Genomic DNA, 24,143 nt, shown 5'->3' on the forward strand with positions numbered 1-24,143 from the left:
TTTGATGCATAATATGAGACAACGGCGCATTATTGGTCGGGCGAGGAGCAGCCGCCGAGGCAGGTACAAGCACGTGTAACTTGGCGATGGCTTCATGTGTATACAGAGAATGGGCAAAATCAATATGGGTCATTCATGACAATCAAGAATCAAATTCATTCCATTTCGCATAAAGCATGCAGACATGTAAATAACACTCAATCATCACGCCATCGAGCTACACTGAGAGTGACAGCTTGGGCATCAACACCATCAACACCATGCCTCCTCTCATCTCCCTCTCATCCAGCCTCCTCGCAACCCTCACTCTCACTCTCACAGTCAACGCCATCCTCTCCTCTCCCCCCCTCATAGTCAACACCTGGTCCGGCCCCTTCACCTCCGCCACCGACGCCGCCTTCCTCTCCCTCGCCAACTCCTCCAACGCCCTCGACGCCGTCCAGGCCGGCTGCCAGGCATGCCAAAACAACCAATGCGACCACACCGTCGGCTTCGGCGGCTCCCCCCGACGAGTCCTGCGAGACGACGCTCGACGCCCTCATCATGGACGGCGAGACGCTGAATGCCGGGGCAGTGGCCAACTTGCGCCGCGTCAAGGATGCTGTCGGGGTGGCGAGGCATGTGCTTAATTACACGCAGCACACGCTGCTGGCTGGCGAACAAGCAACGCAGTTTGCTGTCGAGAATGGCTTTGAAGAGGAGAGTCTGGCAACACAAGATTCGCTCAAGACGTGCTATGGATGGCGCAAGGGCCACTGCCAGCCAAACTACAGAGTCAACGTCCAGCCAGACCCTTTGTCCTCTTGCGGGCCGTACTCGCCACTATCACTCTCCAGTATCTCAACAACCTCATCATCAAACTCACAAGCTCGCTCTCACTCTCACTCCAACTCTCACGCTCACTCTCACGCTCAAAACTCCTCCCACGACACCCTCTCCCTCATCGCCCTCCACGCCTCCTCCATGGCCGCCTGCACAACCACAAACGGCGCCTCCCACAAAATCCCCGGCCGCGTCGGCGACGGCCCCATCCCCGGCAGCGGCTCCTACGTCGACTCCACCGTCGGCGGCTGCGGCGCCACCGGCGACGGCGACGTCATGATGCGCTTCCTCCCCTGCTACCAGGCCGTGGAGAGCCTGCGGCGCGGATATAGTCCCCAGGAAGCCGCCGAGGATGCCGTGAGGAGGATCCTGGCAAAGTATCCGGATGCGAAGACGGGGATTGTGGTGGTGGATAAAGGGGGGGAGCATGCGGCTGCGGCGAGTGGGTGGCAGTTTTCGTATTCTTATAGGGGTGGGGGGGATGGAGAGGACGGAGGTGGTGATGGTGAGGCCATTGAAGGTGGATGAGCTGGACAGAGGAGAGCTGTGATGTATCATGGTGTTGACTATATGTTGGAAGATGATAAAGTTGCATTCACATTCATGGAGTCAGAGATTGAAGATGATAAAGTTGCATTCACATCCATAGACTTAGACAGTTTCTGAGATTTAAAAGAAGTAGTCATTTGCATGACAATCGTTTTGCTATGCCAGCCTCAAGTAGCCATATATATACGCAAAGAAAACAAGAGTGTACTAGATGCTCCTCGGCCGCATACCCAAACAGGCCATTCATTCTCTGGCGGCCATATTTTTTCTATAATTGATTCGAGATGAAAAAAAAAAATGAAACAAAGCCCAAACACCAAAAAACTCCCAAACGTCCGAAAAAAAGAAAGAAAAAAAAAAGAAATTTGATAGTAAGCATGGCCAGTATGAAATGGCTCCTCCTCGTGCAAAACATGTTATCCCCCTGTCGGAGAATTATAATCTGTTGTTGAAAATGTCTCTTCTTAAAATCCATATATGCGTGTTTCCCCCCAAAAAATGCACTGATTGCTCGCTTGCTCATTTTGAACTCAATTCTCAGCTCAACCAAATATCATCCAAACATAAAAAAAAAAAAAAAAAAGCAACAAAATCCCAAAATAATCAGTCGTCAGTCCCCAGAGCAATTTAGGTAGCAATGCTCTGTCTGTGCCCCTTGCTCTTAAACAAGGCCTTGAGCATATTGTTATTCTTCTTCATATTCGCCTTGACAGTCATCTCCTCATTCTTGACGCTGCCCTTGACGCTGCCCTCGTCCTTCTTCTTGCCAGAGAGAGACCGCTTAAACAGACTCAAAGAGCCGCCAGAGGCGTTGGAATCATCGCTCTTTCTTCTGCCGCTGCTGCTCTTCTTGTCCGACGAATCCTTGGACTTGTGCGACGACGACTTGGGCGACGAAGACGAATGTGAAGACGAGTGCGTCTTGGACCTGTGCTGCATCTTGGAGCTCTTCCTCGACTTTGAGCCAAAGTAGTCGTCCGGAACGCCAGAAGCCCGTCGCTCCCTCACCGCGCGATCCGCATCGGGCGTCATCAGCTCTATATCAGCAGCCTCGAATTCCGTCGTGATGCCGCGCCTCCACGTATCAATGGAGCTTATGTCCACCTCGACCGTCTCCAGCACAATGGCCTCGTCGACGCCGTTGTCAATCTGCGGCAGCGGCGCCGGCGCAGCAGCGGCCTCGTACGCCATGGACTTCTTGGCACCACCGCCTTGCGCAATCCTCTGCACAATCTTCCACCCGCCAAACATGACGACCGTGACGCCCACGGCGATGCCCGTGCCAATGAGGAATTGGGGCGACGCGAGCAGCGCGAAAATCGCAGGCGAGCTTCCCTTGAGAATCGCCGCAAAGCCCGGCGACAACTTCATGATGATGCCCGACAGCTCCGCCAGCGTCAGCGCAACCGCCGCCGCCGCATCAGGGCGCTCCTGGAGGTGCGTGATGATGGCCGTCGCCGAGTGCTGCGCGCACGACGCCTCGTCCAGCAGGTTCTCAATCTTGTGGATCAGCTGCTCGGCCTGCTCGCGCTCGCCCTCGATGTGCTGCAGCTGCTGCTCCTCGTCATACAGCGTCGGCTCATCCGAGTAGGCCGTGTGCTTGTCCAGGTCGACTCTGTCCGCCAGATCGGGGGGGATGTCGCCATACGCCAGGTGCAGGTCGCTACCCATGCTGAATCGCTTCTGGGCCTCAATCTCGGTGTCGGAGCGCGTGCGGCCGACCATGCGCGGCTGCACCTTTTGCAGGGCCATGGGCGGGTCGACGCGCGAGAAGCTGCCCTTGACAACCATGGCATTATTATTGTTGATGTTGATGTTGCCTCCGTACGCCGACGGCAGCTTTGACGGCGCAACGCTCGACACCTCGGACAGCCGCTCCAGGTTGCCCTCGGTCAGGGCGAGCTGGTTGGGCACCGGCGGCAGCTGCTTCTTGGCAATGGAGCTCCTGTACGTGCGCGCCGAGCTGGCCACGCTGAGCTCGTCATACTGCCGGCGCGGGATGCTGCGCGTGGTGTCGAATGTCTGCGCGCGCTTGACGGGGACCGGCGGTGCCTTTTCAGCCGCTCGCTCCTGAGCCCGCCCTTCGCTGAGCTCCGTCTTCTTTTCCCTATACGACGTCTGGGCCGTCTTCCATATGGAGAGCAGCTGCTTGCCCTGGAGACGGAGAGGAGGTTAGCCATGCAGTGCAACGTCGTGGTGCTACGGGAGCAGCGAGGAACAGGAAGAAGACGCAACGTACAGTGCTGATGAGCTTGCCCGAGTTGTTGACAATGGTGATGGTCGCATCCAGCGGCAGGCCGGCGGGCGAACTCATCTTTGCGTTGGTATCGTGTGTTTTGTTTTGCTGTAGGTACACAGAGCTGAATCGTATACCGCAGTACTGGAATCGAATAGTCGCTTCTTTCTCAATGTCTGAGAGAAGAAGAAAAGAACAACAAAAGAAGCAGCAGGGCCCAGACTAGATATCACTGCCTTTTCTTCCCAAAATAAAGCCCCCCCACTAACACTATCAGTCTTCCCTGCCGCTTGATGGGCAAAAAAAGGAAAAAAAAAAAGCCTCCAGTCTCTCAATGTCGGTGAAGATCTCCCGGGCTGCGAATCCCTGAACGGCCGCCCCGCCAAGTCCTTAGTCCAACGCGCGTAGCTCAGGAGAACGGCCGTGGAAGGAAAGGAAGAAGGAAAAAAACTCTGTGAGCTGAGAGGGGTGTTTGTGATGCAAATCGATGATGCCGTCTTTGCTGGTTGGTTTTTTTTTAATCTCGCTTTGGTGGACGTCAATGCCGAGGGCTGGTCGTCTTCATGCCGTTATTGCATTGAGTTGCAGTTGTTAGTTGATGCAAGCACAGCTACGTCCAAAGTAGCAAGAGACCGGACCTAGCAGCCATTCAACATCGGGGAGGCTGGCGTTTAAAAGGAAAATCGATTCCAAAAAGAAAAAGAAGATGGAAAAAAAAAAGCCCGGTTCACACGGAATCGTCAAACAGCATTCAAAATCCAATGATGCCCAAGATCCAGCCAGTCAGTCCATCCTTGACTGGGCGCCGTCCGCAGCGCAACCTATCGCAAGTAAACAACAAACCAAAACAAACGGAGCCTCTCTCACTCTCTAGCAGGGCCCCCTCCCCTCCGATTCCGCCTCCTCTGCTCTCCCGCTTCCCCACGCAGCCCTCGCGCAGTGAATGATGACGCTGGAATGCAGTCCCAGCACAAGGGAAAACGCCCCAGTGCATGAGCTACAGCATAGGCGCTGGTTTCCTTTGGCGCCTCTCTCTGCCCATGCTGGGGTGATTTGGAGTCTTGAGTCACACACCCCACGGATTGGCTTCATCGGCGCAGGCCAGGGGCGCCAAGGGGAACAGCACATGGGAGAGACGCGGAAAACAAGGGGGAGAAAACATGTAGCCGCCCAACAGATCGAATCAAACGGTCCCCCAGAGCTCGTCCGGGGCACGTTCTCTGCAATGCAAAGGCACCAAGCGAACCAAACAATCAAATCAAATCAATCAATCAAGCATCAATCAATCAATCAATCTCCCTCTCCAGTCTTCTCTCACAAACTCCCTGTAAAAGCAGCAGCAACTGCACACTCCGTCAGCCGCCCGGAGGCTCCGCCCCAAGCCCCCGATTCGCTCCCGCAGTCAGGCGCCATTGCATGAATACCTAGACTGACGCTCTACTCGATCCCATGTCCAGTCCTGTCCCGTCCTCCTGTACAACTACAGCACAGCACAGCACACCAGCCATCGTCTTCCCCAATTCCCATTCATTCATTATCCATTCATAATGCCTGCTAGTCTTGCAAAAAAAACCATAAAAACCATAAAAAAAACCCACCCCCTCCAGCCCAAGTGCCTTCGCTGGCGTGACAAGTGGTAGCCGTGCCATCCTATCAATTAATATGGGGCACTGCCAGCGTGTACATACACCTCAGTCAACACGCCCCATAAACGGGCATCATATGCAATGCAAATGCAAATGCAAATGCATCATCATCATAGGCCTAGTATTGCTGCTAGTCCTGCTGCTACAGTACAAGTAGTTGGCATGCTCCATAGGGACACATGCATTTCGCCTCCTCGTCTAAGAAAAAGAAGAGCTTCATAGGTTAGAAAGCCGTGGCTAACGTGCACTTCCCTGCAGCAGCAGCACCCATTCTAAATGCAAACTCCAGTCCAGTGCATCATCTACAGACACTTGAAGAAATCCGCCTTCCAGCAAATCAAATCAAGCAAATCAAGCCCCTTCTGGTCACCCGAGACTGTGCAGCGTTAGCAGCTCCAACCGGCACAAAGGCGGAGTGCATGGACGAACAGAAACCAACAAACAAACATCAACAGGGCTGGTGTTTCAGAGTCCAAAAAGGGTAGCCCGGGCGAGTATGCGGCTTAGTCATGTCGGAGCAAACTTCCGGTTGCCATCACCGCATTCACATTCAGCTACAATCAAGGAAATGACAGCAAAGTAAAGCTTCATACGCCATGTACAGCAGCATCATTGTCTTTTCACAAGGCCATTATAAACACATGCATACATCGTCCCCCATTAAACCCGGGCCATCTCATCTCCATCTTCCCATCTCCGTGCTGACCGCAGTGTATTACCACACATGCTCTTTGAGCCCCCTCATGTACGAAGCGCCATTGAGCCACCCTCCAATCGCTCATAGAAAACAACCAGTATAATTTTCGAGAAAGAATAAAAGTCCGAAACGAGTAGAGCAACGAAAATAATAAATTGAAAGCCTAAACGCCATGCCTCACATCCTCCCTAAATTCCGTGATACCGACAAAGGGCTTGGACAGCGCGTATATACTATATAACAACAGAACGCCGAGGGCAGAGTCGTATCGCCCTTCAGATGCTGCGAGTTTCCATTTCCATACTGAATGCCTGAAATATATATGTCTCTGTGTGTATATATATTTATTTGCATTTTCTGTTTCATTCGTCTTCGTGTTTCGCAATGCTTTTCTCTTGGTTTTGAGGGATAGAAAAAAAATTAAAACCATCATCCGTAGACGCCTAAGCTTCTTCTTCAATCATGGCACGAACTTCCGGTTCGTTGAGGAGAATGCGTCGTCCGAGCTCTTGTTGAGGATGTCCATCTCGGACAGCGCCAAAGTCGAGGATCTATCAAGGAAAAATAGGTTAGTCAGTTTGTCTTGTTTCTCAAGCAATTGAGTAGTAAGGAGTAAAAAGGGTCTCTCACCTCTACATAAGTCAAGTTGTCTCTCTGGACGGCTGCAACACATCGCCTTCCATCAAACTTGACCTGCCAAACCCCACTAAGGTCTGTCAGGAGATCCTGCACGCACTCTCCCGTCCGGACATCCCACATCTTGACAGTCTTTTCGCTGCCGCTAATTACTTTTCGGCCATCGTGCTGAAAGCAGGTAATGGCACCCGTGTGCGCCATCAGGGTGTTTCGACATTTGCCAGTTTGAGGATCCCAGATACGGAGCGTCGAATCTGCAGCTGCCGAGACAAGGCGGTCATCACGTAGGTCCAGCAGACCAACCAGCAGGCTGTGACCTTCCAGCGTGTAGAGACACGCCCCCGTAGCAAGGTCCCAAATCTTGACCAGAGAGTCCATCGAGCCTGATATGCACCGATTACGCTCGTGATCAAGCACCACCGAATAAACCTTTTGGGAATGTCCGTGGAGCACATGCAAGGCATCTCCGGTGCTAATTCGCCAGACTCGGACGGTGCTGTCGTAAGATCCGCTGACCAGAATATCGCCGTGAGCTGAAATGGCACGAACCGAGTGGGTGTGGCCGGTCAGGACGCGGATGAAGTAAGGACAGTCGGATTCCTGGGCCGGCGGGCCGGTCTGGATGTATCGCCGTGATCCAACCTCGGGGAGACGCCAGACACGCAGTTGGCTATCTCTTGAACCTGTGATGATCAACGGCTTCTCGGGCTGCATGATGGGAGTGCCGTCCTTGGCCATGCCGGTCGCCGTCGGCATCAGGATTTGCAGGCAGCGGACCGTGCTAGTATGTCCGTAAAATACCTGTTGGCATAGGCCACGCTCAATGTCCCACACTCGCACCGATCTGTCCGTTGAACCAGAGACCAGAATGTTGCCCTCGTACTGGAGAGCCCAAACGCCACCTTCATGGCCCTCGAGCTTCCTGCGGAGTTTGCCAGTCTTGGTGTCGTAGATGTGGATGAGAGTATCGTCGCTGCCAGTAATAATCTTGTCATCATCAAACTGGAGGCAGGTAATAACGTGTCGAGGATGGGCTGCAAACGCTACGTGGCTCGGCTTTGTCTCGCCGTTGGTCCAGCTGTGGCGAATCATGTAGTGGCGGCGATAGAGGGACTTGAAGAGATGGAGCTGTCGTAGACTCGGCAGGCCCAGCTGAGGGTCGGGAACGGCTTGTATGGCAGCGGTGGCAGCTGAAAGGGGTCCGGCCGACTTGTGCTGCTTGGCCTCGCCTTGAGCCTTTCCGTCCCGGTTGGCAGCCACCTCCTGGGTGCTGGCTCGCCGCTTGGAACGCTCCGAGCTGCTGTAGGCATTGAGACCACGCTTGCGCTTTGAAGTCCTCACTTTTGGTGCCGCCTCTTGCTTCAGAGCCTGGGTAAGCTCTTTTTCCGACGACGTTAGCCGGCTTTGCATGCTCAAGTCCTGCTCGTAGCCATCGATGCCAACCGGATCCTGCCATCCCCACCCCTGAAGAATGGCCTTGCTGAGCTCTCCAGGGGGGAGGGTGAAGCCATCTCTATCGAACAACTCTTTCCAGCCGGTCTCGTTTTGATCTACAATATTACGCCAGTGTTTCGATACTTGGGCGGCACGGGTAAGGTCGCGAAGGTCGAGGTAGAAGAGAATATGGTAGCTCAGCTCGAGGGGCAGTTGCTGTAAAAAGTCACACTTGAGTGCGGGATTCACAGCATCGGCCACGATGCGGAGCGTCGGTCGAGGACACCGGCGGAGGAATTGGTACATCATGAATGTCTTCATCTCCGTCTTCATCGAGTCAAACGCCTCCAGCAGCATCTGCGGGTCCAGCGTGACGGGCTGGTGCTGGTCGTATCGCACCATGGCTCGCTTGCCGTGGGATGGACGTTCAAAGGGCACCAGGTCGGTAAATTCTCCATCTTCCGTTAATTGAGACTCCCCCATCCACGTGCCCGACTGTTCCGTCTTGAAAGACTGGGCAGTCTCGTCAGGGTCGGCAGAGTGCAGCTGGGCAGCGGCCAAGGTTGGGGATAATCTCGGACTAGGAAGACTGGCATCCTGGGCAGCAACGACATCGATTGCGGGCCGGTGCTGCGGACGCAGTGACGGCTCCAGGGATTCGTCGGTGTCATCTGCAAAGGATTCCGGGTCTGCATCGGTAATCGGTGGGGTGGCGACGGTGCTGCTAAAAGTGTGGGCATCACTCCCGGCGGGACTGGATGCCTCGTAGAAAGGAGACTTGGAACGGCCGCGAATGACGTCTTGGGAATTGGGTGAGTATTCAGCATGTATAGACCGGCGCTGCAATGACCGGCTCGGTAATGATCCGGCCGTCTCCGTGATATCAGGCGTTGCAAGAATACCAATCGAGGTATTTCTTGTCACTCTATCGCCGGCATCGTGACGTAGATTGCTGCTACCGCCGCCGCTGCCACTTCCAGCGCCACTTCCGCTACTTCCTTGTATGACAGACCGGCGCAGCCTGTTGGACACGGCATGCAAGGCCGACGAACGTGCTAGACGCTGTGAAGACCTCGTCGCAGTGGCTGTCGGGGACTCTGCGGCGGCTAACCGATTGCTTCGGCGAGAGTAAGGCTCGGATGGTGAGACTGACGGCATGCGGCTCAAGGCGTCTGGTGTCTGTATTTCGCCGGATATTGACTCCTGTTTGATGATGGGAGGGGCAATCCCATTACTCTGGCTTCTCTTTGTCTATTATCGCAAAAGGAAAATCTGGTTAGCAAAATAGAGACAGGTTTACCGACACTCGTTGTGTTCGCCTCCCACTCACCAGTTGGCTGTCGTCGTGGTCATCGTCATCATCCATCATTTCTGCATCGAAATCCTCTTCCTCAGCGCCATAATTGTAGGAAAAGTCGGCCAATTCAGGAGGCGTCGGCTTCGTAGCCAAGGGATACTCCTTGGTGTCGAGACTCTCCAGGGGGGCGGGGTCGCGGACGAAGACCTGGGGGAACTTCCTGGTCAGGCGAGTTGTGGTGGTGACGGTCTTAGTCTCGACACACTCGCTGACGTGGAGCTGGAACCGGCGGTTGCCGTTGGGCGGCGTGCTCTCGGCGATGTTGACGGAGACGGTCTGCGTGTGGCCGCTCCTGGGCCGCCGCGGCTCGAGGCCCTGCTGCGAGGATGGCGAGGGCGTCATGGCGTCTTGATCGGAAACGCCCTGGCGGCTGGTTTCCAGGAAGACGTCCAAGACGGCCGCGGGCTGCTGCTCTGCGAGATGCCGCTTGGGTCTGTTTCGTTTTTGTGTTTCTCTACTGTAGAGACGAGAGTGGATGATTTGGGAATCGAGGAAGGTGGAGGAAATGTTCAGTCAGGGTGATGTATGTCGTAAGAGTTTGTGTCGACCAAGGAGGGTTTTTGCGGTTAGTGCGCGTGAGCCAAGCGTGGCTTTGCTGCACTTCGGACCACGCGTGAGAGACTGAAACGGCAACGCAGGACACGCAGAGAGTCCCAAAGCCTTCACGGACTGCTGGACAAGGAAAAGAACGCGGCAAACACAAATAGAGAATCGAGAGATGCGCAGCACACGCTTTTTTTTCTTGTTGTTGTCTGCGGAAACGAAGGGCGGGATAGCGGCGTGGCCGGTGGCCGTGAGAATCCGGGCTGCGTCCCCTTTTGTGGCGGGCGATATTAGATAAGGCAGCGCCTGCTGCAAGTGCTAAATTGCTAGCGCCAAGCCTTGTAACAGGTTGGCAGTTGCCGTTCGATGGAGGGCGTTGGGCACAGATACAGAGGGGTTTAGCGGCTGTTAAGGGGGCACCTGCGGTTTGATTTTTTTTTTTTTTCTCTCGGCGGTAACTGAGAATTTGGTTTCAATCGCCACTAGCAGAGGTACTCCGTACTTGCGTCCAGCGGCTGCCTTGGCTCGCTAGCGGGCAAAAAGAAAGAACTGGAGCCTGCTGGCCTTCAGCTGACGTTGTATTCGGTACCGGCCACCGCTAGAGGCGCTAGGGCGTCGGTAATGGGTACGTACCCCGGACCGCCCAGATGGATGACATCGAAGCCTTTTTGCTAGCCTCGGCCGCGACGGGTATAATGGCTGCCAAGGCCAAAATAAACATGGACGAAAAGAGTGGAAATTGCAGCTTGGAAACCGAAATCTTCAAACAAGTTTACAGAAGACGGTGGGACTGTTCAGCTCTGTCTGTGCTTGCCGTGTCGATCTCGCTCGGGCTCGGATGTATCTTTTAGTGGCCGTGGTTGCGTGCTTTGAGGTGTGATTGGGTTCGATGACAAGCCAAAGTCCATAAGGCTGCCTACTTTATTCACCCTCTATGGCATTCATCCTAATAACATGTCCTTTCACCAAGGTATCTAGGCATCATTCGACAGTCCCGTCAATTCCCTTCATGCCCAGTTCTTGTCCCCGCCGGAACCGAGAGCCATTTTCTCGGCTGCCGGTCCAGCATCTCATGGCTTCCTCCCGGCAAAGGCACCGCAACAAAAGTCCTCTCCATTGCAATCAATATCCGCGTCCATCACATCTCAATCACCAACAACGCTAGACTAGCAGAGCGGCAAGCTGACCGGGAAAACGCTCCATTTACTGGAATAGGATATCTCAACCCAACGGCCCAAAGAGTCGTCACGTTCGAATAATTGTAATTGATACTACTTACCTGCATCGCCTATTTCCCTTGCCGTTCGTGCATAATCATGTGCTTTTCCCCTCTTTCAGTTTTTTTCGTTACTACTGCACGACATCTGCATGGGCGGCGGTATCTGCGTCTCTAAAGTGGGCGGATGCGCACGTTATAGATGCATACAGGACAGGAGACCAATGAAACTGCTGAGCACTCAAATGCTTAATAAATACATGGAATAACTCCATTGTCAATAGATTATCAACAAGTCTATCATTTGGAGACAAGCAAGGTTACCCGTGAAGCATTCATGAGCAATCTCAAGAATATCAGAGTCCCTCATCCGACATGTAACCTCGTACTTGTACAATGGTGCAGGGTATGAGCATCTCGTCCATCAAAAAAAAGACACATGGCCCGGCACATCTGCAGCTAAGCAAAAGGAGGAGGCACCGATGGAGCACGAATGGCTTGCGTCTGAGTATTTGCGCAGTCGTTTTTAGTTCTCTTTTCCTCGTCCCCCTGGGCTTTATTCCTGGTTTGCAGCCCGGCTCGTCGCACCGTCGCGGGCGGCAAAATGCTTGTCTTTAGTGCACTCTCCACACCTTTACAGCGGGCGTAGACGAAACCTTTTGTACGAAGAATCGATCCATCGTCGTAATATCATAGAATTCTGTATTCAGCAGTGAATTGCCAAATACTTCATCCATGCCCAGTATTATTCCGTATTCTGACATGTAGCCATGTCCAAAGCATGACCTGCCAGCCGTCCATAAACCGAATAATGCTTTCATTGGTCTAGACCGGGATATCCAACTACGCCACATCAGCTTCTGCCAGCGCAGCATGCACCAGCCGAAGAAGGAAAAATGCTACAATAGGTAAACCATGCTCGGCTAAGAAATTGTGCCGCTTCTGCTTACCTACAAAGCCCTCAGTACCACGTATATTGCTAAGCAAATGCCTTGCATTGGAGCATGAGTAAGTGGTATTTGACGGGGCACATCCTATTGTACCAAATGCGGCGTCCCGAGCTCTCCGTCAACAGTAAGCCAATAGGCAGCTCCCGAGACCAGAACCTTCGATCGACAACTTAGTCAAGCAAGGCTGATAGGCTACCCCCGGACGACTCAAGGCACAAGGTTATGAGGCGTGAAGCGTATTCGGGCTAGAAACAGTAAGACTGCGTATTTGTAGTGACGTACGGCATGATTCAACTCGTATAGGACATCTTGTCGTCAAGGCAGATTGGGCTAACTGGTGGGTGATAATGGCTACTAGTAGAAAAAGGGCAGAAAGCGACAGAGATTATTTCTTCTATTATTCAAGGACCATGATCAAGCCAAATATGCGAATGCTAAAGGACCGGCTCCCCTGTACTGTTAACGATTAAATCCAAGTGTCTATAAGATGCAACAGTTTCTATACCCAATAATTATGCAATCTCCCAATAGAGCCCTATAATTCTCCTCCAAGTGGCCACCAAAAATAAAAGGAAGATGAGAGAAGAAAAAAACCAATATCAACTGGCTATGCATGCTCGTGTAGTTTATATGCTGTCAAGATGACGTTATGTGGACAAAAACAAAGCGCTTGCTCTATGAGATGTAAACAGGCATTCGACTTCCCAGCAGCTCGCTCTTGGGCAGCTGGACGTCTTTCTTGTTGAAATTATGCAGCATCAGCCAGCAGATCATGCGGAAAACGAGTGTGCACCAAATGTCGTCATGCGAGACCTCCAAGTCTGCTAGTGAGCCTTCGTATGTGGTTTCTGGCGTCTCTTCAACCGACACAGAAATCTTTGGCTTTCCATCGGCGAACTCTACATGGTTGCCTCGTGTTGAAGGCGACCGCTCCCTGTTCTTGAAAATCGACTCACGCGCGAGGCTCTGGGGGCGAGAGTTGATGGAGAGCGGCGACTTGACAATGCTGCTTCTTCGATTTGCGTTCATAGTATTCAGCTTCACTGCAGGGCGAATATGGTCAAAATATACGTCCATGAGAATTTTCTGTCGATCGTCAGGCCCCGCCTCATCCACGTCGTCAAATGGACGAATCGGTGCCTTTACTCGAGGCCTTGGCGAAAGCGCTCGTCCGCTGGTCCGATAAGACTGCCCATCCCCATTCACATCTTCTTGTTGATTGAGCAATCGGAGTAATTCCTGGATATGATGTCTCAAGACATCTTGAACGAGGTCCCGCCGGCTGTCGTGCACCTCTGCGTCAGAAGGTTGATCGTGCGGTTTATGGTGATCACGCGACTTGTCCGAATCGCCTTCAGTATCGTGGCCGTTATGCCTCTGCATTTTTGTTCTCGCCGTGAGAACTTCATCAGTGTCATCCAGAGCGGCGTGGAGTGATTTCAACAGGAGCCATCGATCAAGAGCCTTTTCCTCGGCCTGGTAGTTTAGTATTTTGGTAATATGTCTCCTATACCGCGTGATGATTGGAGAATTATGCTCTCCGCCCCCGGGCTGTGTCTTTGCAAAAAAGGCCTCGAGCATCTTGGGCAAGGAAACCGATCTCTTGTCCCAGCTATGTGGTGTTGGATTGGGGAGGAAAGTAAAGTTGCTGCTCTCGATGTGGAATATCCGACTCAACATGCCGAGGATCTCAAACGATACTGATGGGGCGTGTTAGCTTCATTAGGTGTACGACTCAAAGGTCATGTAGAGGAGGACCAAGTCAAGTCAAGTCAACTCAAAGAGTAACTTACTGGGGAATAGGTGGGATGTCCTTCTCCCCTCTTCTAAAAAGATTCTAGTTGTATTATTGTTGCAACCGATGGCAGTCAAAGTCTCGGAAATTTCTCGCGAATTGCCCATCAAGAGGGTGGCGAGATTTTGCTGCTCATCGCTTGGCGGTTTCAATCGCCGCTGATCATCCTTTTCACGATAGACGGTGGGAACATAGCCGAAGCACAGTTCCTTGATCTCGTCGACGGGAACGACACGGTTTCGCTTAAAGGTGCATTGGCCATTGACTTGGAACGAGAACATGAGCCCGGGGTCACTAAGCCTTTCGCCCAAGATCATGAATCCGTTGCCCTCGCCCCAGTAACGATCACGCTTGCGATCAAACTCCTTCCAGTACACGCCAATGGCCGCCATCATCTCTATCAAGTGGCACATGGTAGTGGTGGCATAGGGCTTAGTAACAGAGATGGGCATGGTATCCCAGCTCTTGCGTTTTCGCTGGACAGCAATTGTTAGAGTGTGATGGTCCGCCAGTGCTGGAGGCTTGGGCGGAAAAAGGTTACTTGGAGGCCCAAAATCCTTGTATTCGTCGTCTTGCCATTCTCGCGATTCAACCTCCATGCGCTGGGCGGCAAAGAGCAGCACATACCAGGCGGCAATCTCATTGTCAGAGGTGTGAATTTGTTCTTTTCTGGACCTATCATGGTATGCTTTGCGCAGATCCAATTTTGCAGTTGTGTTTGTGTCTTTCTGGGACTGTTCGCTGCCATCCAGATAGTATATGTCAGCATCTACAACGGGCCCATGCTTATTTGTTGGCGGCGAGACGAAAATGACGGGCACGTCGAATTGAACCTCAAATCGCAGTTCATCAAAGCGAAACCGTCTCGTCTTGGTCCTGGCCCAGCCGCCCATGACCTTTTCATTGCAAAGTGAATAGCCCTGAGCGGACGCATAGTACTGCTGTAGCACTTGCATGAACGTGGCTAGCAGTGCCACGACGGACACCACCAAAGCCACGGCAGCCACGACAAAGTCGGAGTTGTTGTTGCCGCCATTGTTGTTGTTATTGCTGTCGCTGGTGGAGTTATTCATCTTGGACTAGGACTAGACGATAGAGAGATGAAAGTAGGAGGAACAGGATCAAAATGCGTTGAAATGCATATATGACCGCTGGAAGGGTTGCGGCCAGTTCCCAAGCCTCTCGCGAGGCGAGTGAGACGTAGCAAAATCAGATCGGTCGATATATGCAGCAACCCTCTATCACTCAGGCTAGGTCGAGACCAATTCGGCTTTGTCTTGGGAATGAAGGAGGCTCCGCGCGTGCTCAATGGAGAGCCGTGAGATGACCCTTCCGTTGTCCAATGCTGCCTTGTGCGAAAGAAAATCGCCTCCTATCGACTGGAGCGCCGTACCGAGTACATGCGGCTCTATGGGGCCGAGAATGCGTTGCCGCCAGCTGCCTGAGTTAGGCCGTAAAGGTGGTATCGACAGCGAATTGTGGCAGAGACTGATTGGCAGGACACTCCATGATTTGCATTTGCCTCAAGTCTGCGGCCTCTGCTGCCTCTGCTGCGGTCGACTCAGGGCTCTCCGACGGGCGGCCTTTCGAAAGTCGGCCTGAGGAGATGAGGCGCGCGGGACGGTGCGGCGCGACTTGGCTGGCGCCATTGGCCCAGCCTCCAAAAAGCCACTGCCATGAGTTTGTGTCCATACTGTAGGCCGCCAATTGCTAGTGCAGCTCAGATAATCGAGAATCCGCAGCGGACGGACACAGCATAGGCCTTGGGGCGAGGCCGGGGTTGGAGGAGCCGACCCGCATGCTGGCTATGCTAGCCTTGACGTGAGAACATGTGGTGAACACGATTTGAACAGGAGCGTTAAGAAGAGAAGATGAGTTGAAGCGAGCCGAGACAGAAAACGAAGCCAGAATATGCCTTGATTATAGAGAAATGTGGTGTTTCTTCTCTCCAGAAAGGCAAGGAAGGCGTGGAATGATCTCAATGCCAAGACAGTGGGTGGTGCTAAGCGTCTGTACCCATAAGTATCGACGGCGACCTGTAGATGCTCGCCTCACCGCCAACGCTAGTGGAGGATGGTGGAGCAGCAAGCCCTGGTACGCGCTGCAGTGCTCCGCAATCCGCTATAGCCTCATGTACACGCAAGTACATGTGGTGCCTCAGACATCAACCACACATTCTGTACTTGGATTAAGCTACGAAAACACGATGCACATGAACTAACAGCTTCAGCAAGGCATTGCCTCTCAATATATGGACGTCATTGGCAGATGTAGCCAGAGTAGTCCGACAGTGGCGCTGAAATCTGTCGATTGGACACATCTGCAAACCGCATAGGCAGCTCGACCAACAACGCCAGATACAAAGCCTTGTCTCGAGTCTTGAGACTCAGGATCTCGATCACGAATCGCATCACATGGCTCGTCATGCCGCTGCTTCGGTGATTACCGCTGATCCCCAAGGAATGAATGACTGGATGCGTGTTTCCACACCGGCTAACAGCATAGACTCAGTATAGGCGCCATCATATACCCGATGGTCTGGAATCGATAGGCGGTTACACCTCAAGCCACTCTATCCTCACCGCCTGTTTTGTCCTACGTGAGCCTTTGCCTCACCATAAATCGAGGTATGGATTATCGTGTGAGTCTCGTATATTCAGCAACCTGCCATTTGATAGCTGGTTTGGCCGACTACTCGTCAGATGCGAGAGCCTTCTGTGCGTACCATTCATCCACTTTTGTCATTTAAGCGTCGCTTTCCAACAACTCAGCTTCTAATTATATTCAAGCCTTACAGTCTACCGGCCTGCATGTGGTAGGGCCAAGCGGAAGGCTTCTCCGTTCATGGCCTGTCGCTGAATTAGACCAAGCAGCTCGGTTCGGAAAGCGGCCCGGCGGTCCAGCCGCCAGAATCGCAGGCCGTTTCCTAGTAGGTAGGGAAAATGTCTCAATCCCAGGCAAATGATATGTGGCAAGCTGGCTTACCAACAGACACTACCTGTGGAGTAGCGGAGATAAAAGACTAACTTGGATCATGTTGATCTAGAAAGCACAAACATGGTAGTTATTATGTTACCTACATGTAGCCTGGTTTCATCATCCAGTGGAATGAGGTAAGTGGCTGTGCGGTAGAATCATGTATCAGGCTATGGACTTATACTGATTGGCCATTGTAGAAAAGAAGATTAGGAGTATTGCTCCGCCCCAAACACTCTGGAAGCTGCAAGCCTATGTGCATGGAAAAGTGATCTGGCCAACAACAAATCCTCCCTCGGGTCCTTGCGGGTACGAAAACGGGGCCGATGTGCCCACACGGATGGAAAATTAGTGAAAAGATGCGACGAAGAGAGCTCATCTTTAGTAACTACTGAGTTTGAGATGGCTCTAGGCTTCGCACTCTACACTATAACACCCTTGTTTCGACACAATGGCGAATCGTTGGTCTGCGTTGGCTGGATATCACGGAGAAGCACCTTGCACCATACTGTAGGCTTTCGTCTATTGTTGCCCAGCCTTCTTGGCCACGCCCTCTCCACTAACGGCAGCCAATAATGGGATCCACTGTGATTGCGCCCAACACCAATATATGCGGTGGCAGGCTGGATGCAGAAGGCTCTCTCCTCTTGAACTGGATACGAGCTCCGCCAACTTCAAAAAGAGCCAATGATGCGGCTTTCCGCGTACCTGGAAATGTGAAATATGCAGAGTGATACACAAGGAACCGCCCGTTTTGAGTATGTGATGCGCTATAACTAACATTAGAAAGAGACGTGTTGGGCTGTTTGATGTACGGCAGAGGGTGGGTGGTTCATCTTGGTTTCTATAATTAGTCCAATACAGCCTGATATTTTTTTGCCATATACTTATCTTCTCCCTGTCCTGGAAATATCTCGTTCTATAACCCTCTAGTTATCAATCTGAAGTTAAAAATTGTTCACACACTTGCGAGACAATGGGCGGCTTGTTGACAAAGCCGGCTACAGAGTCATCTGTTGACCGATTGACAACACTATCCAGAGACATTGAAGAGAAGACGCGATATCTGACCGATGCCTTACGATCAAAGGGCCTCGAAGCCCCTTCTTACAAGGCAAACGGCCTTTCTGACTTTCCTCTTACAGAAGTTGAAGCCGTGAGGACTAGACAGGAATTGGTAGCACTGACAAAAGAACTTCATGACCTTGTTTTGGGTCCTCGAGAAAGCTTGAAGAACATGGCTTGGGAAGTGAGCTACAACCTTGATATGCTACCCACAGGTCTTGCGAACGCCCCTCAATGCTAACTGTGTGAGTTATCCAGTCAGTCAGCTACATACCTTTGCAGGCAATATGCGAGTTCAAAATTGCAGAGGCTGTACCATTGACAGGCTCAATCTGTTATGAAGAGTTGGCAATCAAGGTACATGATTTGACTGGCATCATGATAGTACCATCGGATCTGCGACGATTGATGCGCCTCGCCATTGCCAACAACATATTCCAAGAGCCCAAGATTGGTTCGGTCGCTCATAATCGGGCATCTTTGCTGCTGCTAGAGGACGAGTCCTTGGCTAGCTGGACGGCATTTTATACGATGGACCTCTTGGCCCCTATATCTCAGACTGTTGCCGCCATGAAGGCGTGGCCTGGTTCTCAGGAGACTAACCAGACGGTAAGCACAAGTTCAACAGTACTCTTAAAGATTAGGATGCTGACGAGCTACAGGGTGTAAATATTGCGTTCAATCACAATGAAAGCTTCTTCGATCACCTACAGGCGGATGAAGCTCGAGCAAGGCGATATGATCTAATGTTGCAGTCTCATGGCCAGCGAGAGGGATACAATCTATCACACACCGTGTCAGGATACCCTTGGGCGAAACTGGGCAAGGCAACTGTTGTCGATGTAAGTTGTATCTTCATTACTCTCTTGCAACTGCTGGCTAATTTCGAGGTTTAGATGGGCGGCAACGAAGGATTTGTAGCAATCGCTCTCGCAGAAGCCTTTCCCTCATTGTCCTTTATCGTGCAAGACCTGGAAGGCATGCGAACACCCGAAATGATGGATAAGATCCCCGAGCATCTCTCCAGCCAGATATCCCTCACGACGCACGACTTCTTCCAGCCTCAGACAGAGACAGGGGACGCATATCTATTTCGCCACATTTTCCACGCATTCTCAGACAAATACGCAATCAATATTCTTCGTGCGCTGATACCTGGCTTGAAACCGGGAGCTCGCATCATTATCAACGATATCGTACTTCCTGATCCTGGTGTGGTATCACGACTGGAGGAAAAGAGCATTCGAACGATGGACGTGCTGATGAAGGCGGTGTGCAATTCTAGAGAGCGAGAGATGGATGATTGGAAAAGCCTGTTTGAGCAGGCTGACAAGCGTTTTCGATGGCAGGGCGCATGGAAGACGAGCGGCAGGTTGTGGTTTATCGAGAGTACGTGGGAACCTTGATTCTGTAGTCGATGGCTTCAATGAACAGGACGAAGTTCCGAGGAGCAACATTCCTGTACTGGTGGAATCTCTCTGTGCGGCCCAATATCTCTTTTGTTTCTTGGCAATTTTGTAATAGCAGGTGCGTCATGATTGATTGATCGTCTACGAGATGACATAAGTGAGAATGGGTGTTTGGATTGAGTGACTGCACGTTACTATACATCACATTAGATGACCAAACCGATAATTATGTAGTAGAAAGATGCTTGGTATGTTGTCTAAGCTCACTATGGTCTATATCATCATTTTTTTATAATGCCAAATGTGTATGACCAAGAGCTACACGACCAAGTAGGAAATTGTTTTTTCCTTTTGAATAGGAAACACACTGTCTATTGTAGTGTTCTTAGTTGTTGTCAGATTTCCTCGAGCGTAATCTGGTCAGCGGCCATGCGGTCGATTTTCTTCTCTATACCACCAAAGTACTCTGTCTGTTCTCTCTCTAGTTGATCCATCTTGTCCATGACTAGGGATATCCGCTCAGTCGCAGTTGTAATCCTGTTTCCTTGCTCTACACATGCGTCAAAAATACTTTGTCGAATTTTGTCGAGGTGGCAATCCATGTATTCCTTCAAGCGGACTTCAAGGCTCTCAAGATCACTAGTTACGGCCGATGTGTTGGTCAGAAGGGGAGAGTCATTCGATTGGCTGAGAATGGTAGCCATTTGGACTTCTGAGGGTCGAGTCTCCTTGCGCTTCAATTCTCTGGCCTGCTTCGGACAGTAAGTGCGATATGTCCTCTCGAGGTCTTCGATTATATCGCACTTGGCGGTGCCTTGCACTTGGCGGTCAAGAGTAGGCATCTTGACATTGCAGTAGAGCGACTTGAGGAAAATATATTTGGCCCATGTCGGCGAGACATGGCACGACCCGTAGACGCTGTGGCTGCTTGGAGTGTAATTTGCAAGTCCCTGTCTAACGAACTGCTGTTGCTCAATGAGAGTTTTGTATTCGACCTGGTCCTCAATAGTCATATTGGTTGCCTGTCGCCAGTATCCCTTGACAACTCTGACAGCGTAGTGATACTGTTCGTGATAATCTTTGTACGGAATATCGGAAAGTTCGATGCGAATGGGTGGGATATTTGGATTGAGACACGGGTTGATTAGCGTCATGATCGATGACGGTAATACAAGGGTGTAACCAAAAAGCAGACGACTCGGAGTTGGTTGACGACCAAACAAAGTATGGTGATAGTGGTGAGGGCTGAGTTTGAGGTCAAGTGGGAAAGGAGAATGAAAAGACGAAACTTTAACGACTCAAACGGAATAATCACTTGCATTTTATTTTAAAAAGGCGTGTTTGGCTTATTCTTGTGTGGTGAGCTGCCATCATTAACGTTGGTTGAGCAAACGCAGTCACCAGATGCCATGGGTCTGTTGAAGTTGGGGATGACTAACAATATTCACTTTGTCTGTCAGGAAGATGATAGCCAGTAATTGCAGGAATGAGTGTATAATTTACCAGAAAATGTTATCTGATATGTAGAAGAGATAGAAGTACGTGTTGGTAGGATTAGCTAAACAATATTTCCATGTCAATTATTTCCCATGTCATTGTATAACATGCGAAAACCGCTTCTTGCAACATGCACGTAGAAGCTTTAAATTTCTGTAGGCGATGCAATTTTAATGAACACGGTGAAGTGTCACGTAGCGATATTCCTCTGCATTTGTAATAATCTCGTGGAGTCCATGGGAGTGCTAAGACGCGTATCCATTCTGTCGCTTTCATGTTCGAAAAATATCGGAGCCTCTGGTGACTGCGCAGCCAAGGCTGTTGTGACACTCATTATTCACCGCCAACTCACGACGCAAGTAACTAATGCGTGGCATTATGAACCCTGTGCCGCGTATTCCTCCCCTTGTAATCGAGGTTTTTGAATTTACCTATTGCAGAGACGCGTCATCCATTTCCACTTGCTCTCAGGGTCCTTGAGGGATACTAGCGACAGGCAACAAATATGACTATTAACAATCAGTGGGAGTACAAGGATCTTGATGAATTCCAATACTTCTTTATGAAAAGAGAGCACGGGGAGGAGATGGACTCCCCAATCAATCACCGCAGCTTCAAGGGGTAACTAATCTCACCCACTTGGGTGAAGTAAGTGTTCTTGAAATCGTTATTCGGCGAGGAATCTATATCCGCCATCGACAGCTTTGTGATCAAGACATTCAAATCGCTCAAAACTCTTGACCTTGAAAAAGACCATCGCAGTCGCCACCTAGATCTAGAGGGATTCAAAGCCGTAAAGCGCAATATTTCCTCTATCATTGTATGGCATGTAAATCGTTTCGTGTAGCATGACGCGTGCCCGCTTTCCTCTAAATAAACCGTTACTAAAGAAGGAAAAAGTACGAAGTAAAAACTAAATATAGGCAAGGATTCCTCAAACCTTGCTCTTAACAACAGTCCTGTTTGCGATATTCCTTTCGAAATTCACAATCATGGCAACATGATGTGACAGCGCAACAATATCGCCCGCTCTATCGCATATAATAATCTCGACATCAGATCGGCCGTTGAACGTCTTCTTCGCCAAACACCTTATGAAAAGCCATTTCTCGCCCTCGTCCGGCAACTTCTTCTTTACATCAAGATTCATCACCAACGTGGGATACCAAAAGGCAACCTTTTGCGTGAACTCGCCCCCTGCGGCTGGAGGCTCGTTCTCGGTACGAGGCCGCTGCACCTCCACCACAAAGGACGCCGTGACGTCGACGAGGAAGCCTAAAGCTGGGTCTTTGAATGGCTCGCCGTTCTTGGTACAAACCCACAAGTCGATGAGGGAGATTTTGCCGTTCTTTTCTAAGGCTTCGCGGTTGTGGTAGATGTTGAGCTGCTTCACAGCGTTGACTTTGCGCTGGATGACCAGGTCCAGAGGCAGCCATTCCGGATCTTGATTCGTGAGCAGTTTTGAAAAATCCTTGACGGAAGGCAGCTCCGGCTGCAGAGTCCAGCCAGTGTTGAGGCTGATGCCGCTCTCGGCCGCGATGCTCCTGTTTGTCAGATACGCGACGACAACTTTTTCTGACTTTGCTCGGCCGTTTACTGTGCCGGATGAGATCCACGGGGCTTGAGGAAGAAGACCGGTCTGGTAGAGTGAGACATGAACTACTGTCATGGAGCGGCCGGGCTTGACCTCGTCGATAACGAGAATGGCACGGCCAGAGACGGTGCGGCTGAGAAACTCCCAGTGCGCGGCGATGGTGTCGGGTTGGTTTCTGGGAGTGAGATATTCTCTTGCTGCGCGCAGAAAGATTGTGGCGACGTAGCCGCCATTGGGGACTGGAAGAAGAATGGTGTTAATGAGTCTTAATCTCAGGCTTGTTTATTATGGCACACGTCTGGTGTATATACGGGTACATGAGTATATGTGTGTAACATACCTGAGCCTACGCAGAAACTAGGCGATAGATTCGCCTCAAACGTCTTGTCATCGAGTCTCTTGATGGCGCTCTCCTGCTCTAGAGACGCAGGGATCTGGACTTCGGTGCTCATTGTGTCTGTTCTAAACTCCCTTGAAACTAGGGGCTCCCTGGCTATAAAGGGTTGTAGATCCAGAGGGGAGAGGAAGAAAGAAGGAGAGAAATAAAAACGGCAATCAGAACTGGCTATTTTGGGGAATATCTTAGTAACACCTAGACATGAGATAAGACGTAGAATTGTGCAGGCAGATAACGAGTGTTTAAAGAAGCTTGAAAATGTCTTTCCAGACAACCCCGTAGATATCCCCAGAATGTGCCCGAGCCGAGGCTGCCCCGCCGAATTAAGCAACCGATTACCCGTCGCATTTAGTTGACTTGGCGCAAAATTGACTGCTGACGGGGCGCTTTTAGCGAGCTGAGATGGTGCCAAAAGTGGAAATAAGTCGGTGCTGCGTTTGCCGTTTGTGGGGGTTGCCGCTGATGGATTGCCGCTGATGGATAGCCGGGATTTGCGGGGAGCAGAGTAGCATTTGAAAGACTGGGAAGAGCTGCATTTACAATTAACAGCAACAACAGCAGCATTCATTGCTGCAAGTATTAGAATAGCACCATATTAAGTTGGAGCTGTTGCATTGATTCTTAGCTTTATCCATGTGATTGCCCCAGCGCCGGTGTTTACTCATCGTGGGCTACCTCGGCTAAGCCGCTCTGGCAGTCGTTTATAGCGCTCCTCTCTTGCAGCGGACACGGGTTGGAAAGGCCCCAATTGATGAAATATGGAGTTTAAATCTCGCCATTGATATTGATTACTCGGAGCTTGTGTGGCTGATTTTGTACAAGGTAAAACGAGTGGCCGAATATGATGAAGTCTATGCAGACGATAGATCTAAGGCGAATAGACGCTTAAAATACGTATACAAACTCTATGAGGCCTATCAACTCTCTTTATACCATGGAATCCACTCCATCTATGCCTGACATGTATGATGTAAACAGTTGCAAGAAGATGTCTACTCAAACGTCACCTTGATGACCTGCGTATGATTATTATTCGTATACGCAATCGTCAACGTCTTGCCAGTCTCATCCAGATACGGATACGCAACTCCCGCATACACAAAGCCGCCATCAATCGGCGTCGCCTCATATACTTCTTTATCCTGACTCCACGGACCTTCTGGCTTTGGAGCCGTTCTCAATGCCACTTTAGGACCATCTAAATCTCAGTTAGTTTCTCCATCCAAACCGTGTCTCTTTCAAACTTACTCAAATGGACATATACATAGCATTTAAAATACTCGCTGTAAACGACCTGGCCCTGTCCAGCTCCCCACATGACCGC

The 24,143-nt window shown here is 51.1% G+C and overlaps 10 protein-coding genes across 12 annotated transcripts; 3 read left to right on the forward strand and 7 right to left on the reverse strand.

The window, feature by feature from the left end:
* Nucleotides 1-49: 49 nt before the first annotated feature.
* On the forward strand, nt 50-1,466 carry TrAtP1_002811 (uncharacterized protein). The gene has a single exon (XM_014087491.2). It carries the CDS (start codon nt 544-546, stop codon nt 1,348-1,350), a length of 807 nt encoding a protein of 268 aa, XP_013942966.2. The 5' UTR covers nt 50-543; the 3' UTR covers nt 1,351-1,466.
* On the reverse strand, nt 1,442-4,552 carry TrAtP1_002812 (uncharacterized protein). The gene is made up of 2 exons (XM_014087492.2): nt 3,611-4,552; nt 1,442-3,525 (listed from the first exon to the last, which is right to left on the reverse strand). The coding sequence occupies exons 1-2, from the start codon at nt 3,683-3,685 to the stop codon at nt 1,999-2,001; spliced, it is 1,602 nt and encodes a 533-aa protein (XP_013942967.2). The 5' UTR covers nt 3,686-4,552; the 3' UTR covers nt 1,442-1,998.
* Nucleotides 4,553-5,833: 1,281 nt separating this feature from the next.
* Nucleotides 5,834-10,269, reverse strand: TrAtP1_002813 (uncharacterized protein). Its single transcript, XM_066111628.1, has 3 exons — nt 9,351-10,269; nt 6,581-9,271; nt 5,834-6,501 (listed from the first exon to the last, which is right to left on the reverse strand). Exons 1-3 carry the CDS (start codon nt 9,717-9,719, stop codon nt 6,394-6,396), a joined length of 3,168 nt encoding a protein of 1,055 aa, XP_065967706.1. The 5' UTR covers nt 9,720-10,269; the 3' UTR covers nt 5,834-6,393.
* A 2,492-nt stretch (nt 10,270-12,761) lies between these two features.
* TrAtP1_002814 (uncharacterized protein) lies at nt 12,762-14,954 on the reverse strand (the record flags this gene model as incomplete). Its single annotated transcript, XM_014087495.2, has 2 exons — nt 12,762-13,786; nt 13,880-14,954. The coding sequence occupies 2 exons, from the start codon at nt 14,952-14,954 to the stop codon at nt 12,762-12,764; spliced, it is 2,100 nt and encodes a 699-aa protein (XP_013942970.2).
* Nucleotides 14,955-15,327: 373 nt separating this feature from the next.
* Nucleotides 15,328-15,573, reverse strand: TrAtP1_002815 (uncharacterized protein; the record flags this gene model as incomplete). Its single annotated transcript, XM_066111629.1, has 1 exon — nt 15,328-15,573. The coding sequence occupies one exon, from the start codon at nt 15,571-15,573 to the stop codon at nt 15,328-15,330; it is 246 nt and encodes an 81-aa protein (XP_065967707.1).
* Nucleotides 15,574-16,075: 502 nt separating this feature from the next.
* On the forward strand, nt 16,076-17,737 carry TrAtP1_002816 (uncharacterized protein). Of its 3 annotated transcripts, none has more exons than XM_066111631.1 (4): nt 16,076-16,598; nt 16,671-16,814; nt 16,891-16,994; nt 17,058-17,737. In XM_066111631.1, exons 1-3 carry the CDS (start codon nt 16,511-16,513, stop codon nt 16,905-16,907), a joined length of 249 nt encoding a protein of 82 aa, XP_065967709.1. In that variant the 5' UTR covers nt 16,076-16,510; the 3' UTR covers nt 16,908-16,994; nt 17,058-17,737. The 3 variants fall into 3 exon arrangements, with proteins under 3 accessions (XP_065967709.1, XP_065967708.1, XP_065967710.1); XM_066111632.1 differs by having other exon boundaries at nt 16,928-16,994; XM_066111630.1 differs by having other exon boundaries at nt 16,671-16,994.
* A 29-nt stretch (nt 17,738-17,766) lies between these two features.
* Nucleotides 17,767-19,484, forward strand: TrAtP1_002817 (uncharacterized protein). Its single transcript, XM_014087500.2, has 4 exons — nt 17,767-18,106; nt 18,181-18,531; nt 18,585-18,764; nt 18,819-19,484. The coding sequence occupies exons 1-4, from the start codon at nt 17,834-17,836 to the stop codon at nt 19,326-19,328; spliced, it is 1,314 nt and encodes a 437-aa protein (XP_013942975.1). The 5' UTR covers nt 17,767-17,833; the 3' UTR covers nt 19,329-19,484.
* A 242-nt stretch (nt 19,485-19,726) lies between these two features.
* Nucleotides 19,727-20,485, reverse strand: TrAtP1_002818 (uncharacterized protein; the record flags this gene model as incomplete). The annotated part of the gene is made up of 1 exon (XM_014087501.1): nt 19,727-20,485. One exon carries the CDS (start codon nt 20,483-20,485, stop codon nt 19,727-19,729), a length of 759 nt encoding a protein of 252 aa, XP_013942976.1.
* A 1,277-nt stretch (nt 20,486-21,762) lies between these two features.
* TrAtP1_002819 (uncharacterized protein) lies at nt 21,763-22,874 on the reverse strand (the record flags this gene model as incomplete). Its single annotated transcript, XM_014087502.1, has 2 exons — nt 21,763-22,661; nt 22,763-22,874. 2 exons carry the CDS (start codon nt 22,872-22,874, stop codon nt 21,763-21,765), a joined length of 1,011 nt encoding a protein of 336 aa, XP_013942977.1.
* A 937-nt stretch (nt 22,875-23,811) lies between these two features.
* On the reverse strand, nt 23,812-24,137 carry TrAtP1_002820 (uncharacterized protein; the record flags this gene model as incomplete). Its single annotated transcript, XM_066111633.1, has 2 exons — nt 23,812-24,017; nt 24,068-24,137. The coding sequence occupies 2 exons, from the start codon at nt 24,135-24,137 to the stop codon at nt 23,812-23,814; spliced, it is 276 nt and encodes a 91-aa protein (XP_065967711.1).
* Nucleotides 24,138-24,143: the final 6 nt, after the last annotated feature.

This window comes from Trichoderma atroviride, chromosome 2 (genome assembly GCF_020647795.1).
Source record: "Trichoderma atroviride chromosome 2, complete sequence".
NCBI lineage: Eukaryota > Fungi > Ascomycota > Sordariomycetes > Hypocreales > Hypocreaceae > Trichoderma > Trichoderma atroviride.

Bases quoted from the DNA above. Each gene is read 5' to 3' on its own strand.
- TrAtP1_002811 (XM_014087491.2), top strand. From the start codon at position 544: ATGGACGGCGAGACGCTGAATGCCGGGGCAGTGGCCAACTTGCGCCGC.
- TrAtP1_002812 (XM_014087492.2), bottom strand. From the start codon at position 3,685: ATGAGTTCGCCCGCCGGCCTGCCGCTGGATGCGACCATCACCATTGTC. The intron at 3,526-3,610 runs GTACGTTGCGTC...CTCCGTCTCCAG, and splicing joins CGGGCAAGCTCATCAGCACT to GGCAAGCAGCTGCTCTCCAT.
- TrAtP1_002813 (XM_066111628.1), bottom strand. From the start codon at position 9,719: ATGACGCCCTCGCCATCCTCGCAGCAGGGCCTCGAGCCGCGGCGGCCC. The intron at 9,272-9,350 runs GTGAGTGGGAGG...TTGCGATAATAG, and splicing joins ACCACGACGACAGCCAACTG to ACAAAGAGAAGCCAGAGTAA. The intron at 6,502-6,580 runs GTGAGAGACCCT...TTTCCTTGATAG, and splicing joins ACAACTTGACTTATGTAGAG to ATCCTCGACTTTGGCGCTGT.
- TrAtP1_002816 (XM_066111632.1), top strand. From the start codon at position 16,511: ATGGATTATCGTGTGAGTCTCGTATATTCAGCAACCTGCCATTTGATA. The intron at 16,599-16,670 runs GTGCGTACCATT...ATTATATTCAAG, and splicing joins GTCAGATGCGAGAGCCTTCT to CCTTACAGTCTACCGGCCTG. The intron at 16,815-16,927 runs GTAGGGAAAATG...ATGTTGATCTAG, and splicing joins CGCAGGCCGTTTCCTAGTAG to AAAGCACAAACATGGTAGTT.
- TrAtP1_002817 (XM_014087500.2), top strand. From the start codon at position 17,834: ATGGGCGGCTTGTTGACAAAGCCGGCTACAGAGTCATCTGTTGACCGA. The intron at 18,532-18,584 runs GTAAGCACAAGT...GACGAGCTACAG, and splicing joins CTCAGGAGACTAACCAGACG to GGTGTAAATATTGCGTTCAA. The intron at 18,765-18,818 runs GTAAGTTGTATC...TTCGAGGTTTAG, and splicing joins GCAAGGCAACTGTTGTCGAT to ATGGGCGGCAACGAAGGATT.